The sequence below is a fragment of the Coregonus lavaretus genome (assembly GCF_964263955.1).
Source record: "Coregonus lavaretus genome assembly, contig: HAP1_SCAFFOLD_366, whole genome shotgun sequence".
NCBI lineage: Eukaryota > Metazoa > Chordata > Actinopteri > Salmoniformes > Salmonidae > Coregonus > Coregonus lavaretus.
The window spans coordinates 258,118-275,051 of NW_028165998.1; the positions used below are offsets into that span (position 1 = coordinate 258,118).

General features: G+C 41.7%; 1 protein-coding gene across 1 annotated transcript in view; it reads left to right on the plus strand.

The window, feature by feature from the left end:
- LOC311115220 (E3 ubiquitin-protein ligase AMFR-like) overlaps positions 1–3,210 on the plus strand; it is a 34,212-nt gene extending 31,002 nt beyond the window's left edge. The window contains exon 13 of the mRNA XM_084190417.1: positions 1,095–3,210. Within this exon, the coding sequence (XP_084046543.1) occupies positions 1,095–1,278 (184 nt within the window). The 3' untranslated portion in view covers positions 1,279–3,210. The remainder of the gene's footprint in view (positions 1–1,094) is intronic.
- The last annotated feature ends 13,724 nt before the right edge of the window (positions 3,211–16,934 follow it).

Consider the following 16,934-nt stretch of genomic DNA (forward strand, 5'->3'; position numbering starts at 1 on the left):
CCCTAACCCTAGCTTCATGTCCACATCCTGGCTCAACCCTAACCTCAACCCTAACCCTAGCTTCATTTCCACATCCCGGCTCAACCCTAGCCTCAACCACAACCCTAACTCTAGCTTCATGTCCACATCCCGGCTCAACCTCAACCGTAACCCTAGCTTCATGTCCACATTCCGGCTCAACCCTAATCCTAGCTTCATGTCCACATCCCAGCTCAACCCTAACCTCAACCCTAACCCTAGCTTCATGTCCACATCCTGGCTCAACCCTAGCCTCATCCATAACCCTAATCCTAGCTTCATGTCCACATCCCAGCTCAACCCTAACCTCAACCCTAACCCTAGCTTCATGTCCACATCCCGGCTCAACCCTAACCTCAACCCTAACCCTAGCTTCATGTCCACATCCCGGCTCAACCCTAACCCTAACCCTAGCTTCACGTCCACATGCCGGCTCAACCCTAACCCTAACCCTAGCTTCATGTCCACATCCCGGCTCAACCCTAACCCTCAACCTCAACCCTAACCCTAGCTTCATGTCCACATCCCGGCTCAACCCTAACCCTAACCCTAGCTTCACGTCCACATGCCGGCTCAACCCTAACCTCAACCCTAACCCTAGCTTCACGTCCACATACCGGCTCAACCCTAACCCTAGCGTCAACCACAACCCTAACCCTAGCTTCATGTCCTCATCCCGGCTCAACCCTAACCTCAACCACAACCCTAACCCTAGCTTCATGTCCACATTCCGGCTCAACTCTAACCCTCATCCATAACCCTAACTTCATGTCCACATCCCGGCTCAACCCTAACCTTCAACCCTAACCCTAGCTTCATGTCCACATCCCGACTCAACCCTAACCTCAACCTCAACTCTAGCTTCACGTCCACATCCAGGTTCAAACCTAGCCTCAACCACAACCCTAACCCTAGCTTCATGTCCACATCCCGGCTCAACCCTAACCCTAGCTTCATGTCCACATCCCGGCTCAACCCTAACCCTAGCTTCATGTCCACATCCCGGCTCAACCCTAACAACCCAGCAGAGGTCTTACAAATTAAAAGCTGCTCCTCTCTTCCTGCTCTCCTCTCAGGAGATATCTGAGCAAGAGCCCAGAGGAAACTGCTGCTGCTATGAACGACGATGAATATGAGTACGATGAAGGTCTGCCCACTCTTGAGGATGACATCCCAGCAGGCTCAATCTCGGACTCTATGACTCTGCAACGCAGAAAGTTAGCGGCAGCCGCTGAGCGCCGCATGCACGCAAACCAGTGAAGAGGCTGGACTGGGACGATACCAGTATTGCGATACTCGTTAGAATCGTGGCAAGGAAACAAAACACGAAGCGGAATTAACTTCTTTAGGAAAACAACCCTAATGTTGGAAACAAACATTATGTTGTCATCCAGAGTCACATTTATTTTCCAAGCTATATCAGACAATGTCTTACATATAGCAGGTTTTTAAAGGACTAAAGAGTTAGATCTGCTTCGTGTTTTCATTTTTGTCATTTACATTTTTTTGTGATATTGGTATCGTCACAGCACTTCTGGGAACCAGTAAGATTTATACAGGTTACGACAGGTCTCACTGTACCACCAAACCTGCCCATCTACAGTCCATCGAGGGCCAAAGTAAGTAACCTACTATGACCGGGAGCCCCATAGGACGGCGCACAATTGACTCAGCGCCGTCCAGGGTAGGAGAGGGTTTGGCTGGTGGGTGCTTTCCTTGGCTCATCGTGCTTTAGCAACTCCTTGTGACCGGGCCGGGCGCCTGCAAGCTGACTCCGGTCGTCAGTTAAAACACATTGGTGCGGCTGACATCCGGGTCAAGCGAGCAGTGTGGTAAGAAGTAGGAGGCCAGGCGGGTCATGCTTCGGTGGACGCATGACTCGGCCTTTGCCTCTCCCGAGCCCATTGAGGAGTTGCAGAGATGCCAAGGGACCAAATTCGGGGAGAAAACTGGGTATAAAATAATTGCTTGTGGCCATACCACCCTGAACAGGCGTGTTCAGGGTCAGACCTGGTTAGTACTGAGACAGGAGACCGCCTGCAAATGTTCTAAAAATAAAATATGGCAATACATTATTAGACAAATCTGTATTTTCAGTATTGTCCGCATTTCTGCTCTTATCTCCACCATGAAGAAACATTGAACAGACAGTCCATCTTCTTAAATATACTGCAGTGTGTAGTACAGTTTGATGTAGGAAAGTTCTATTTTCTATAACTCATATCCTGAATACATATAGGCACACATACACTTTTCAAATATGAAGAAAAATGTTCAGTCCCATTGCCTTGTGTATTGATAGTGTGCCAGTATGATTCGTAGCTAAAAGTCTCATTTTAACTTGTTTTATAACAAGTTGAAATATGAATTGATTCTTAATTTGTGTACATGCATAGATGGTATAGGTAGCATTAGATTGACTACATGATTCCTCAAAACCTTCGGTAAAGGCTTTGGCTTTAGCTGGATCACACTTTATTTGATGGGTACCGAACTATGTAAGGACTTAACACCTTCACAGCTGTACATAGACATCTACGTCTTGCTCATTTTATTTTGCATTGCGAGAAGTATTTGAACAGATTTTATGTGTTGTCTTTTTTGTTTTTAAATGTCTCTCTATGCATGCATCTGTCGGCGGCTTCTCTTCCTAGTATTGCCTAGTAGAGTTGCAAAATTCCTGTAACCTTCCCAAGGTTTTCCCGAAATCCTGGTTGAAAGATTCCCAGAATCAAATTTTCTGGAAAAAACTGGGAATTTTGGAGAAGTTCTAACCTCTGTTTTGTAGTTACCACTCTCCTGAAATGGACAGCTTTTTACGTGTCACAAAACGTAAAGCATGGTCTTTGTAGACCTTGACTATACTATGACATTAGTGTTCTTGTGATTTGGTTGCACATTTGCGCCTTGAAACAGTATTTATTGATCTATAGATGACACGGTATCCATTGGACTGTCAACTGGATGATGGAAATGTTTACAGATTGGTTTGTAAAATACTTTAGCAAAAGTGTGTATGTAACAAAATTATAGGAATGCATTTTGTACACTTAATTTGTGCCTAAATTCAACAGTGGATCCATTATTTTATTTTATTTTATTTTATTGTGTGAATATTTTTGTAATGACTGTATTATACATGTGAAATGACCCTGTACAAATACAATGCATAGCTACTCTATATGCTTTTAACCCTGTTTGGTCTTTGCCTTGTTTTTAGAAACATTTGTGTTTTCTTTACAGCTGCACTTCACCTTTTGGAAAAATTGACAGTTTTAAACCTTAAATGGGTCATCCACATTAAGTCCTACATAGCGCTATACTACGCATTACGCTAGTTTCCACCTTCTCATCTTCTTTGCCCCCCACCAGTTTGCATCCCTGTAGATACAGTATTACTATGGTACTCTGTGACTGTGTGGAATTTTTCACTAGAGGGCAGTAAGAGTACACTACAGTTTCCAAGGGAATGTTCACTGTCAAATCATTGAGGTTCAAATGCTCCCTCTTCATGATACACTATGCCCAGGTTAAAGAGAACAACAATATTTTACAGTAGAGACCGTTGTATACAGCACTTTCCTGGTATGACCAGTTTTAAAGCCTATTCCTGGCTGTAAACCATAAAGCTTATAGCAACAACGTATGTAACTGGTTAACGAACATTCAGATTCAATACGGTCAACCTTTTTCAGCTATGCACCTTTTAAAGGCAATGTTTTTTCCCGCGTTCACGGAGACCGCATTCACAGTAAACACTGCATATGTCGGCTCAATCGGAAATTACCTTTAAATGTAAATCGCACTATAATGCAAATCTTCCGTGGTCCGGATTTAATCTAGGCCTAAGTTTGTGTTGTATGAGGAATGCTACAGCTCCTGACCTCTGACTGTTACAATGGCCATTATCCAGTGAGACTGATTGTGATGTCTGTCTCTGTCTAACCAGGTCAACCAAGGTCATGGGAAGTCGAGGCATGTGTTTATTTTATTTTATTTGACCTTTATTTAACTAGGCAAGTCAGTTAAGAACAAATTCTTATTTACAATGACAGCCTACACCGGCCAAACCCGGACGACGGTGGGCCAATTGTGCGCTGCCCTATGGGACTCCCAATCACGTCCGGTTGTGATACAGCCTGGAATCGAACCAGGGGGTCTGTAGTGACGCCTCAAGCACTGAGATGCAGTGCCTTAGACTGCTGCACCACTCGGTCTGTAGTGACCCCTCAAGCACTGAGATGTAGTGTTTAGACCGCTGCACCACTCGGTCTGTAGTGACGCATCAAGCACTGAGATGCAGTGCCTTAGACCACTGCGCCACTCGGGAGCCCAGGATGCATATATCACCATTGTTCTGTAACTGTCAGCCATGCATGCCACCTCTCTGTAGCTTCCCCTCTGAAGACTGGGAGCAAGACCTTTTGGAATGTTTTAGGACTTAGGTAAGAGAGAGCAGTGAGAGGCAAATTCAGATAAATAGAGGGAGAGGTATACTGAACAAAAATATAAACGCAACATGCAACAACAATTTCTAAGATTTTACTGAGTTACAGTTCATATAAGGAAATCAGTCAATTTAAATAAATTCATTAGGCCTTAATCTATGGATTTCACATGACTGAGAATACAGATATGCATCTGTTGGCCACAGATACCTTTAAAAAAGGTAGGGGCATGGATCAGAAATCAGTCAGTATCTGGTGTGACCACCATTTGCCTCATGCAGCGTGACACATCTCCCTCGCATAGAGATGATCAGGCTGTTGATTGTAGCTGTTCACAACGTTGACATCAGCAAACCGCTCGCCCGCACGACGCCATACACGTGGTCTGCGGTTGTGAGGCCGGTTGGACATACTGCCAAATTCTCTAAAATGACATTGGAGGTGGCTTATGGTAGAGAAATTAACATTAAATTCTCTAGCAACACCTCTGGTGGACATTCCTGCAGTCCGCATGCCAATTGCACGCTCCCTCAACTTGAGACATCTGTGGCATTGTGTTCTGTGACAAAACTGCACATTTTATTTAGTGGCCTTTTATTGTCTCCAGCACAAGGTGCACCTGTGTAATGATCATGCTGTTTAGTCAGCTTCTTGATTTGCCACACCTGTCAGGTGGATGGGTTATCTTGGCAAAGGAGAAATGCTCACTAACAGGGATGTAAACTAATTTGTGCACAACATTTTAGAGAAATAAGCTTTTTGTGTGTATGGAACATTTCTGGGATATTTTTATTTCAGCTCATGAAACATGGGATCAACACTTTTGCATGTTGCGTTTATATTTTTGTTCGGTGTAGATAGAGGAAGAATATGGTAGAGAGAGAGGCCACTGGCTCTCAGGCTGCATTATGAGTTCTGGGGAATTCACTCTGTGAGAAAAGCGGCAAGAAGAAGAGACAAATATTTGCTCATTTTCTCACTGTGTACTAAGACCGGGAATCGGAGCAAACCCAATCAACAGCTTATTAATAGTTTAACACTGGATATCTGACCGCTGTGTTAAAGCCTAACAATATTTTGAGAAATATCTAATCAATATATTTACATAATTTGCACCTAGATTACCTTGTCGTGTTTGCATTTGCAGAGACCTATTCCGCCAATTCCCTCCTTGGGTAAATCCAAACAGGTTATCAAATGTGTGATAACACAAAACATACACTGAGTCGTATTAGCTAGCATGATTAGACTCTAACCTCGGTAAGTTGCCACCAGTGTTTGAGATTGAGATGGCACCGGGTCCTAAGCGGGACAACTCCAGTGGTAGAACTGCGTGGTAATGCTGCTGGTATAAAGTGTTGCTGAGCCTCTTATCAGGCTGACCGGCCTGTCATTCTCTCTGCAGGACGATGAGCGGCTGAATTGAGTCTTCACTGGAGCGCCATGCAAAACCAATTGCTGTGGGAAGAGACTAGGCTATAATATCTTGTGGTACTAAGAGATGCCTATACCGCAAAGGCCCTGGGAGTTACAGTATTCACAAATTAAATAAAAATGGCTTTATTTTTTACGTTTCTTCTCAACGATGTACATGAAATTGGAAGAAAAATTGTAACATTTATATTTAAAAAAATATATATATTTTTTTATATATATTATGAAAAAATAAAACCCTAATATATCTTCATTAGATAAGTATTCAACCCCCTGAGTCCATACATGTTAGAATCGCCTTTGGCAGCGATTACAACTGAGTCTTTCTGGGTAAGTCTCAAAGAGCTTTCCACACCTGGATTATGCAACATTTGCAAATGACTATTTTCTAAATTCAAACACTGTCAAATTGTTTGTTGATCATTGCTAGAAAAAAAATGCAGGCCTTGCCATCGATTTTCAAGCAGATTTAAGCCAAAACTGTAACTTGGCCACTCAAGAACATTCACTGTCTTCTTAGTTAGCAACTCCAGTGTAGACTTGGCCTTGTGTTTTAGGTTATTGTCCTGCTGAAAGGTGAATTAATCTCCCAGTGTCTGGCCACCACCACTACGCTTGAAAATATGGAGTGGCACTCTGTAATGGGTTGGATTGGATTTGCCCCGAACATAATACTTTGTATTGAGGACAAAAAGTTAATTGCTTTGCCACATTATTTGCAGCATTACTTTAGTGCCTTGTTGCAAACAGGATGCATGTTTTGGAACATGTTTTATTTTGTACAGGCTTCCTTTTGTATCGTTATGTCAATTAGATTAGTATTGTGGAGTAACTACAATGTTTATCCATCCTCAGTTTTCTCCTATCACAGCCATTTAAACTGTTTTGAAGTCACCATTGGCCTCATGGTGAAATCCCTGAGCGGTTTCCTTCCTCTCCGGCAACTGAGTTAGGAAGGTTGCTTGTATCTTTGTAGTGACTGGGTGTATTGATACACCATCCAAAGTGTAATTAATAACTTCATGCTCAAAGGGATATTCAATGTCAGTTTTTTTTATTTTTTACCCATCTACCAATATGTGCCCTTTGCGAGGGATTGAAAAACCCTCCTGGTATTTGTGATTTAATCTGTTTGAAAGTCATTGCTCAACTGCGGGATCTTACATATAATTGTGTGTGTAGGGTACAGAGATGAGGTAGTCATAAATCATGTTAAACACTATTATTGCACACAGAGTCGATTAACCTTTATTATGGGACTTGTTAAGCCAATTTTTTCTCCTGAACTTATTTAGGCTTGCCATAAGAGGGGTTGAATACATATTGACTCAAGACATTTCAGCTTTTCATTTGTAATTAATTTGTAAAAATTTCTGAACTGAATTCCATGTTGACATTATGGTGTATTGTGTGTAGGCCAGTGACGACAAACAAGTCTATATTTAATCAATTTTAAATGTAGGTTGTAACACAACAAAAAGTGGAAAAAAGTCCATAGATGGGAATACTTTCTAAAGGCACTGTATGAACTGAAGCAAGCCAGGGGTCCAGAGCTTCCTGGCTAGACTGAGGAATCTTATCTAGTAGGCACGCTCTCTGTTACTGTGTGTACCTTTTGGCTTGGACTGGGTTGAGTGCCCATATTATGTAGTCACTGTGAGCACTGAGCTGGCTCTCAGCAAATATCTCACTTAGAATATTTCTTATATTTCCCCCCGCTGCTGCTCCTATCTCGTTTGCATCTGTCCCTCTCTCCCTCCTTCCCGCTGCTGCCTCCAACGGGGTAAAGCCAAGGAGTTCAGGCCTTGGGCTAAACGCCCTGCGTGACCCCATCTGTGTGTGGGTTTCACTTGTCAGGTGACGGTGGATATCAGAATCCATAATTTAGCACATGATGCCTCCCGGAGGAGGCTGTGGTTCAAGAGCTGGTGACCCAAGTCTCCCAGCAGCACATCCACTGTCATGATGCCTTGAATAATCACATTTTCATGAATATTAAAGCTGCCCAGATATGAAATGCAGTCAGATAATTTTATTCTACCCTTAAAATCTACAAAAACAATGCAGATGTATCTCCATGCAGTCCAGACCCTCCCTGCTCAATGAATTGTGAACCATTATGCAGTGAATCTAGAGTGCATAAGTAATGTAAATTAACCATTGCTACTGCTGTGCTGTTTACAAAATCAATAGATCAAGGTTAATCTCATCTATGCTATATTTAATCCGTAGGAGCTAGTGGAGTGCGCTGGAGTCAAGGTGGTCTCTCACACCTCCATGGTTGAAAGCCCCCTTCCCCCCAGCCTCAGTGCACTGCACTGCCCAGTGCATTTGAAGATAGCGGGATAGTCACCGCTGACATTTGGAGGTAGCGCTCCTCCAAGCGCAGGGGAATTGAATTTCAGATGGGCATCGCTCATAGCGCCGTGACCTGTGCTCAGTTTAGACATGTTGCAGCCTGAGTAAGCAGTAGAGTGTAAAAGGAAATTGCTCAGACTCCCCAAACGTCAGGCCCTGAAAACCCTCCTGTAAGTGATTTTGACACAAATATCCACTTTCCTCAGCGTTTCTCCACTGTAAAAACCACATTCTCTTCACTCGGTTATATGAATTCAATTTACCGTTTCATTTCTATTGCTGTGTCAGTAATATGATTGTCATGTTCAATAAGATAATGCTGCTCATCCAAGGGATTCCTGGGGTACTGGAATAAAAGGCTGTGACAGAGGCTGTCCTCTTGGTCATTCTTGAACAGATTAAAAGCTTATTTGAATGATATGTTTTCTTACAAACAATGCTTGTTTACTTGGAAGACTGGAGGAGCCATTTTGAACGGTTTACGAGCTGCCATGTCTGGGGGCCTTTATTTTGTGGCAAAGTTATGCAAATCGTGTACACTGATGTTTTTAAGTCAATATGAAGTCAAATTAATGAATGGGTTTTGTATTGCGATTTAGAACAACAGAGTAAACATCAATATATATTGGTATGTATGATTTTTGCCATTCCATGAACAGTGCTATTTTTGAAAAGCAAAAAAATACAGAGATTGGTACTAACAATGATAACATAGTCAAAATAAGTATTGTTTGACTTCTTTTCAGTCAGGCATCCCCCCCTCATAACTTGCAGTAAGCAACCCCCCTCAAATTCCCCTTGTCTTCAATTACTGTGAGTCATTAGATATTAATGAAACAAAGTATCTTCAGCAATGATTCTAATACTCCATACTTAGCGGTTATTAAAGGTTTGCCATGGCAGCGTAATTGTAAAAAAGTAGCTACCCACTGGACTTTTTTTTTTTGAATCAGCATTGTTTACACTTCATAAAAAATAAAAAATAAATCTATGTGAGGATGTTGAATCAACGTGGAAAACTGATTGGATTTGCAAAACGCCATCAACTTAATGGCATTGTCTTTTTCCCCCCAACTTTTGACCTAAATCCAATGAATTGTTTTTGTTTATTTCACGTTAGTGAAAATCAAAACTAGACGTTGAACTGACGTCTGTGCCCAGTGGTTAATGGCTTTTACTTGGACTTTTCCCAGTTCAAATCCAAGATAATAATAATAATATGCCATTTAGCAGACGCTTTTATCCAAAGCGATTTACAGTCATGCGTGCATACATCTTTTTTTTTGTGTGTATGGGTGGTCCTGGGGATCGAACCTACTACCTTGGCGTTACAAGCGCTGTGCTCTACCAGCTGAGCTACAGAGGACCACCTCTGTAGATGGCCTCCTAACATGACCCATCATCTCCATTCATTATTTTCAAAGAGGACCCTCCACTAATAGTCTTGATGGTTAGACCAATACATAATCTCCCTTTTACTTTAGACCTTTCCCAGGTAAAATCCGAGGGGCCTCCTTGCGTGACCCATCTCTAGTCATCCTGTTAGAAAGTGTTGAGGGCGAGACCATTGCCATCTTGATTAGACCATCCTCAGGTGCACAATAACTCTGCAGGATGTCATTGCTGATCTGTGTTCAATGGCCATTGAACTTATCACAGGCTCTTGAGGAAATTTGTATTGACCTGTGTTTCTTGACTCACATTAGAGCTTACTGGCTTTATTCTACCATCGTGTCCTGTTCTGTCTGACCTTCCTGAAGGAGAGGAAGTGAGAAAGAGTGAAGGTGAACTTCTGGAACGGACATTTTTGAGCCAGGACTTTAACAGCTCTTTAACAGTGTCAAAACAATGTCATACAATGAAGGAATAGGTGTGAAGGCAAGGGTTCATGGAAATAGATTCATTTTAGGGCACTTGGAGCATAATAAATGTCATATTAATGTCAATACACTTGAGGGGAAAAAATACAGGTTGAAAGTGCTTTGTCTCTAATTTGCTCAATGAAGCCTTTGTCCAGTTGCATTTACCTACACCAGCGATGTTATACCTGATTAAAGATCACAACCTTCTCTCACGGATAGTGATGTGTTATTGCCATTCATATTTGAGAAATGGTTGTCACTTGTATTGTAGGGGAGATTAAGCAATCATTATAACTGATTTATAATAATAAAATAATTATACATGTTCCATAAAGGATTATTTCACCATTTATCCCAACTGCCAGCACAAAGGAGCCAAAAAATGCTTCCTCTGCTACAGAAGAAGTTCAATAAGGCTTTTTGCCACGGTGATTTGGTAACACTGCGTTCAGTTTGAAATCTGTTTTACCTCAGTTGTATGTGGATCCAATACAGAGTAATTCAACACCCATTCTCTTCTCTTTAAAGCAATTACATTTCAGTTAAAGCTTTCAGTAAAATGACAGGGCAGGGACACACCACATCTTTTTAAATCTCCTGAACCGTCTCCTGTCTTTTGCTGCATGAATTTGGGAGCTAGCTTCACAGAGATCGTGTCAACATGAACCCAAATGATAACTTGTTAAAGTAGTCTACTGTACAACTGCCAGGTAGCTCAAGGACAATGCGCTACACTCACAGCCTGTTGTATTGGTGCTCTCATTCAAGAGAGACAAAGCATACTTTAGAACCCTTCATGATATAATCTACTGTATTTTAGTCAATGCCACTCCAACATTGCTCGTCCTAATATTTATATATTTCTTCATTCCATTGTTTTACTTTTAGATTTGTGTGTATTGTTGTGAATTGTTAGATACTACTGCACTGTTGGAGCTAGGAACACAAGCATTTCGCTACACCCGCAATAACATCTGCTTAATATGTGTATGTGACCAATAACATCTGCTAAATATGTGTATGTGACCAATAACATCTGCTAAATATGTGTATGTGACCTATACGATTTGATTTGATAGATGGAGCGGACATAATGGAGGGTGCTTGGATTTAGAATTTTGGAACCCCACAGCATTTTCGAGAATTGGCCATCTCATCCTTAAATATCAGTTTGTCAACCTGTGGATACAAGCTATAATGGGATAATAATACTATGTTTTAATATCTAATAATACATACATACTTCATTATCTTTAAATATTACATTATTGGATCAACTTTACATGACAAATACATATTAAAAGCTACTTTCTTGATAAATTATTAAGGATATGTATTCAAGGTTGTGGCTAATGGAGGATATATAGATCTATTGAAGCTTAATTCAACATTGCTGGTAATACTGCCATTATTGTTATCGTTACAGTTTTAAATTCCCCCAAAACATAGCTAGGCCTACTTCTTTTCCCATTTTCATTTCCATTATCTTTCCAAACGAGGATGTCGCCTGCAGATAATGAACTTTAATTTCTGTCCAAGGCTGCACAAAACCTTTATCATCATGCAACTTTAAATATGCTTAAAGGAGTCCTCATCAGTTATCTCGCTAAACCAATATTATTGTCATTGTCAGTGAATAATGTATCCATCCCGATGAGAAAAGCGTTGGACATGGTGCTCTCTTGATGCTGAAATGGATTGATAAAAAGCTTCAGCACAGCACGTGTAGAGGCTTAGATATTGCCAGAAGCTTTGAGAAGAAAACAAAGGCCTGGCTTAACCTTTTCAAAATACAGCTAGTTAGTTATTATGCTGTGTTATTGGTTATCTTCTGGCACAGAAACCTTCCCAGACTTTACATGATTCCTTATATAGGACTAATATGACTCCTGGAGCAAATGTCCTTCTTTCGACCGATCTCCAGTATGAACTCTGACTGAAATCTCACTGCCGCACCAGCATCAGCCATGGCCGAGGGCAAAGCCTTGGTGCCATATGCAACTCTAGCTTTTCAAAATGGAGGATATCCACTATAGCAGGCCTAAATGACACTCCTCCTGAGTACAGTCAGCGGTAGAGGCAAAAACTGGAGGCATATGGGACATAGATAGACCGCTAGTGTGTAGTGGGTCAACCGTTGCAGCCTCAGGGCAGTTCATGATGTTTGTGAATAAAAGTGAAGTAGAGATGCCGACACTGTCACGCCCTGGCTCTGGGGACGCTTGTATGTTGAGCCAGGGTGTGAGTTTTCTTTGTTTGTTCTAGTTTTGTATTTCTATGTTGGCCAGGGTGGCTCCCAATCGGAGACGGCTGTAGCTCGTTGTCTCTGATTGGGAGCCATACTTAGGTAGCCGTTTGGCATTGTTTTATGTGGGATCTTGTTCCAGTGTAGGTTGGTGTTTGAACCGAGGACGTCACGTATCGATTTGTTGTTTTGTTCGGGTGATTATTCTAATAAATAAAAGTATGTTCGCCTTCCACGCTGCGCCTTGGTCCTCTGTATCCGACGATCGTGACAGACACTGAATGTATACTATTGTACTTATGATTGTTATTGGCTATTCATATGGGTTTTAAAGGTGTAATACTTCTAAACATTCTGCCAACCATTATCTATGACTACTGTCTGCTAAATAAAACAAAAGGCCTGTTTTAAAAATGTTACTTCTGCTTTTAGACATTCTTCTTCCCTGATCTGGTTGGATGTTAAGTGTTGATGAAGAAATAACAGGTTAATGGGTGCTCAGTGCTCACACTGACTAACCATATACAGTTATCCCAGAATAGGCTAGTGAGAGTAACTAACTCTCAGGGTTATTATATCAGTGTAAGCCCATGGCACATTTAATCCAGGCGTTTAAACACACATCTGCCACCCTGCTCTGCTCCGCTCCGCTCTGCCCACCGACCTGTAGCTCCGTACACAATACAGTATTAATATCCCACAGTAAACACTCCTACTCATCATGAGGGGTTAGACCACTTGTTAGGGGTCAAACATGACTTAAAGCGCCGGTTTCTCCCAGAGCCTTTTATTACAATAAAGGACTGGTTGCTCCTGCTGCTTTGAGCGTTGTCAACCTTTTGGAAGGTGGACCAGGGGCACAAACCACCGCGGCAAGGTTAATTTAAAGTAGAGATTATTGTTCTGCTCCTAGCCTCCTACCATGTATGGTGGTGGTGTGACCTCAGTTGAGAGAAGGTTAATTTCCTGTGCTCCTCTACGTACAGCAGCCACTCACTGTTTAATATCTATTACAGGGCCAGATGATACGCCTCTTGATCATCCAAACGCCTTTGGGGTGTGGGGGTTGGGAGGAGGTAAGGTAAGAGCTCCAAAGTGCTGGAGTGACCCTGGACGCTCTCCGATTAGCATAATTGCATTTCAAACTGGTCAAGACCGTAGCTAAGAGAGGAGCAATCAAACGGTCAAATGAGGCATGGCGCGTCACTGACGGCCTCAAGATTTCATTACAGAGTAGGGAAAACCGACAGAGGGCAATACCGGGGCAAAAACGATTGCAATATGTATGAACACATTGGCATTTAAATGGAGGAGAGTTTTTTCTTCAATGATTGGTTTTTATTCCCCTCTGCTCAGTATTAACGTTCAGAGTTTAGCAATGACTAATCTCTTTGTTATTATTCTCAAGTTATTCTCACTTTAAGATTGGCTGTGGCACCTTGGTGTAAGGTAATACTATTGTAGTTATACAATATTGTATTGTAATGCCACCCTCAGGGGACTAAGGAACAGTGAAAATAGACACAACATTGGTCAGCAATAACATACTAATAAGCAGCAGAAAGGAACTGTCCTTGAGTAGAAACGTCATACTGACATATGGCTGACTGATACTCCTATTATCTCAAGATGTACTGTTCTGTCAGAATTCTTAAATCACTTCATGCATAAAATCTCCCTGCGTATGATTTAATGAATTTGTCAGCGCGACAACACATCCTGAACAGCCCATAAATTGTGCATAAAAACAAGTGTGAACGGAGGCCTCTTTCTCTCTCTCTCCGTCTCTCTCTCTCTGTCTCCATCTCTCTCTCTCTCTCTCTCTCTCTCTCTGTCTCTGTCTCTCTCCAGTGACAGCAGAGCAGAAGGATGGGCCTCTCTGTGCATTGCAGTGTTTGCTAAGATGTGTTTCTAAAGATTATTTCCTGTCATTGCTTGGAGTCTGAGTCAGATGGTTGTGTGCCTAAATAAGGGCATTTCCCACCAAGAGGACCCGAGTATCCTAGCAGCCTAATTACGGGCATATCTCACCAAGAGGACTTGAGTATCCTAGCAGCCGAAATAAGGGCATACAGTTGAAGTCGGAAGTTTACATACACCTTAGCCAAATACATTTAAGCTCAGTTTTTCACAATTCCTGACATTTAATCCTAGTAAAAATTCCCTGTCTTAGGTCAGTTAGGATCACTACTTTATTTTAAGAATGTGAAATGTCAGAATAATAGTAGAGAGAATGATTTATTTAAGCTTTTATTTCCTTCATCACATTCCCAGTGGGTCAGAAGTTTACATACACTCAATTAGTATTTGGTAGCATTGCCTTTAAATTGTTTAACTTGGGTCAAACGTTTCGGGTAGCCTTTCACAACCATCCCACAATAAGTTGGGTGAATTTTGGCCCATTCCTCCTGACAGTGCTGGTGTAACTGAGTCAGGTTTGTAGGCCTCGTTGCTTGCACACGCTTTTTCAGTTCTGCCCACACATTTTCTATAGGATTGAAGTCAGGGCTTTGTGATGGCCACTCCAACACCTTGACTTTGTTGTCCTTAAGCTATTTTGCCACAACTTTTGAAGTATGCTTGGGGTCATTGTCCATTTGGAAGACCCATTTGCAAACCTAGCTTTAACTTCCTGACTGATGTCTTGAGATGTTGCTTCAATATATCCACATAATTTTCCTTCCTCATGATGCCATCTATTTTGTGAAGTGCACCAGTCCCTCCTGCAGCAAAGCACCCCCACAGCATGATGCTGCCACCCCCGTGCTTGACGGTTGGGATGGTGTTCTTCGGCTTGCAAGCAACCCCCTTTTTCCTCCAAACATTACGATGGTCATTATGGCCAAACAGTTCTATTTTTGTTTCATCAGATCAGAGGACATTTCTCCAAAAAGTACGATCTTTGTCCCCATGTGCAGTTGCAAACCGTAGTCTGGCTTTTCTATGGCGGTTTTGGAGCAGTGGCTTTACTGTGGATATAGATACTTTTGTACCGGTTTCCTCCAGCATCTGCACAAGGTCCTTTGCTGTTGTTCTGGGATTGATTTGCACTTTTCGCACCAAAGTACGTTCATCTCTAGGAGACAGAACGCATCTCCTTCCTGAGCGGTATGATGGCTGCGTGGTCCCATGGTGTTTATACTTGCGTACTATTGTTTGTACAGATGAAAGTGGTACCTTCAGGCATTTGGAAATTGCTCCCAAGGATGAAACAGACTTGTGGAGGTCTACCATTTATTTTCTGAGGTCTTGGCTGATTTCTTTTGATTTTCCCATGATGTCAAGCAAAGAGGCACTGAGTTGGAAGGTAGGCCTTGAAATACATCCACAGGTACACCTCCAATTGACTCAAATTATGTCAATTAGCCTATCAGAAGCTTCTAAAGCCATGACATCATTGTCTGGACTTTTCCAAGCTGTTTAAAGGCACAGTCAACTTAGTGTATGTAAACTTCTGACCCACTGGAATTGTGATACAGTGAATTATAAGTGAAATAATCTGTCTGTAAACAATTGTTGGAAAAATTACTTGTGTCATGCACAAAGTAGATGTCCTAACCGACTTGCCAAAACTATAGTTTGTTGTGGAGTGGTTGAAAAACAAGTTTTAATGACTCCAACCTAAGTGTATGTAAACTTCCGACTTCAACTGTATCTCACCAAGAGGACCTGAGTATCCTAGCAGCCTAAATAAGGGCATATCTCACCAAGAGGACCCGAGTGTGGTAGCAGCTGCAGCATGCATGTTGTGTTGGCAAGGTAACGAAATATAAGATTATGAAGAGGCCAGCCTTTTCAGCTTTGTGTAAACATGGTAGATGCAAGTAATAATTCAACAGTTCAAAGGGGCTTTAAGTCGTCAGTCTGTAGTACAGACATGTTGGATATACATGCTTCTTAGCGAATACTATGGAATATGGTAGATACAACTCAAATGTGTTTGTTATTAAAAACAAGCATTGGGACAAATTGCTAAGCCATTGATGTGCATACAAATGCTTGTGTTTGCATGGATTTACAGGAATTTATGGTCTTGGGACTGGAAATCTTACAGTATTACATTTCAGACTATTAAAAGTATGCATATTTTAGTATGCATATTTTATAATCACAGCACTGTGTGTGTTGACTCAGTGGGAGGGCCAAAGACACCTGCTGTGAGACTTTATTCTATGTGCCAGTCTCATGCCAGACATAGCTGTTCCCATCGTAAAGTCAACCATTTAGTCAACCATTTAGCTCCATTTGCTCCATTTACTAGAAGAAGAGTTCATCAATCGGTTTTATGTAAATCCATTTCTGGCTCCAAAATGCTTCAATAAAACCTTAATTGTAGTGAACTTCCTTTTCTCTGTTGCAGTCTATTGAAGTCAAATTACGAGTTCAAACAAATATGTCATGTGGGGACTCAACATGGATCTGGGGTTTCAGAAGAAATACAATAATAATAATAAAACATACCTATGCTCTTAGAAAAATACGGTTCCAAAAGGGTTCTTCGGCTGTCCACATAGGAGAACCTGTTGAAGAACCCTTTTTGTTTCCAGGTAGAATCCTCTAGGGAAAGGG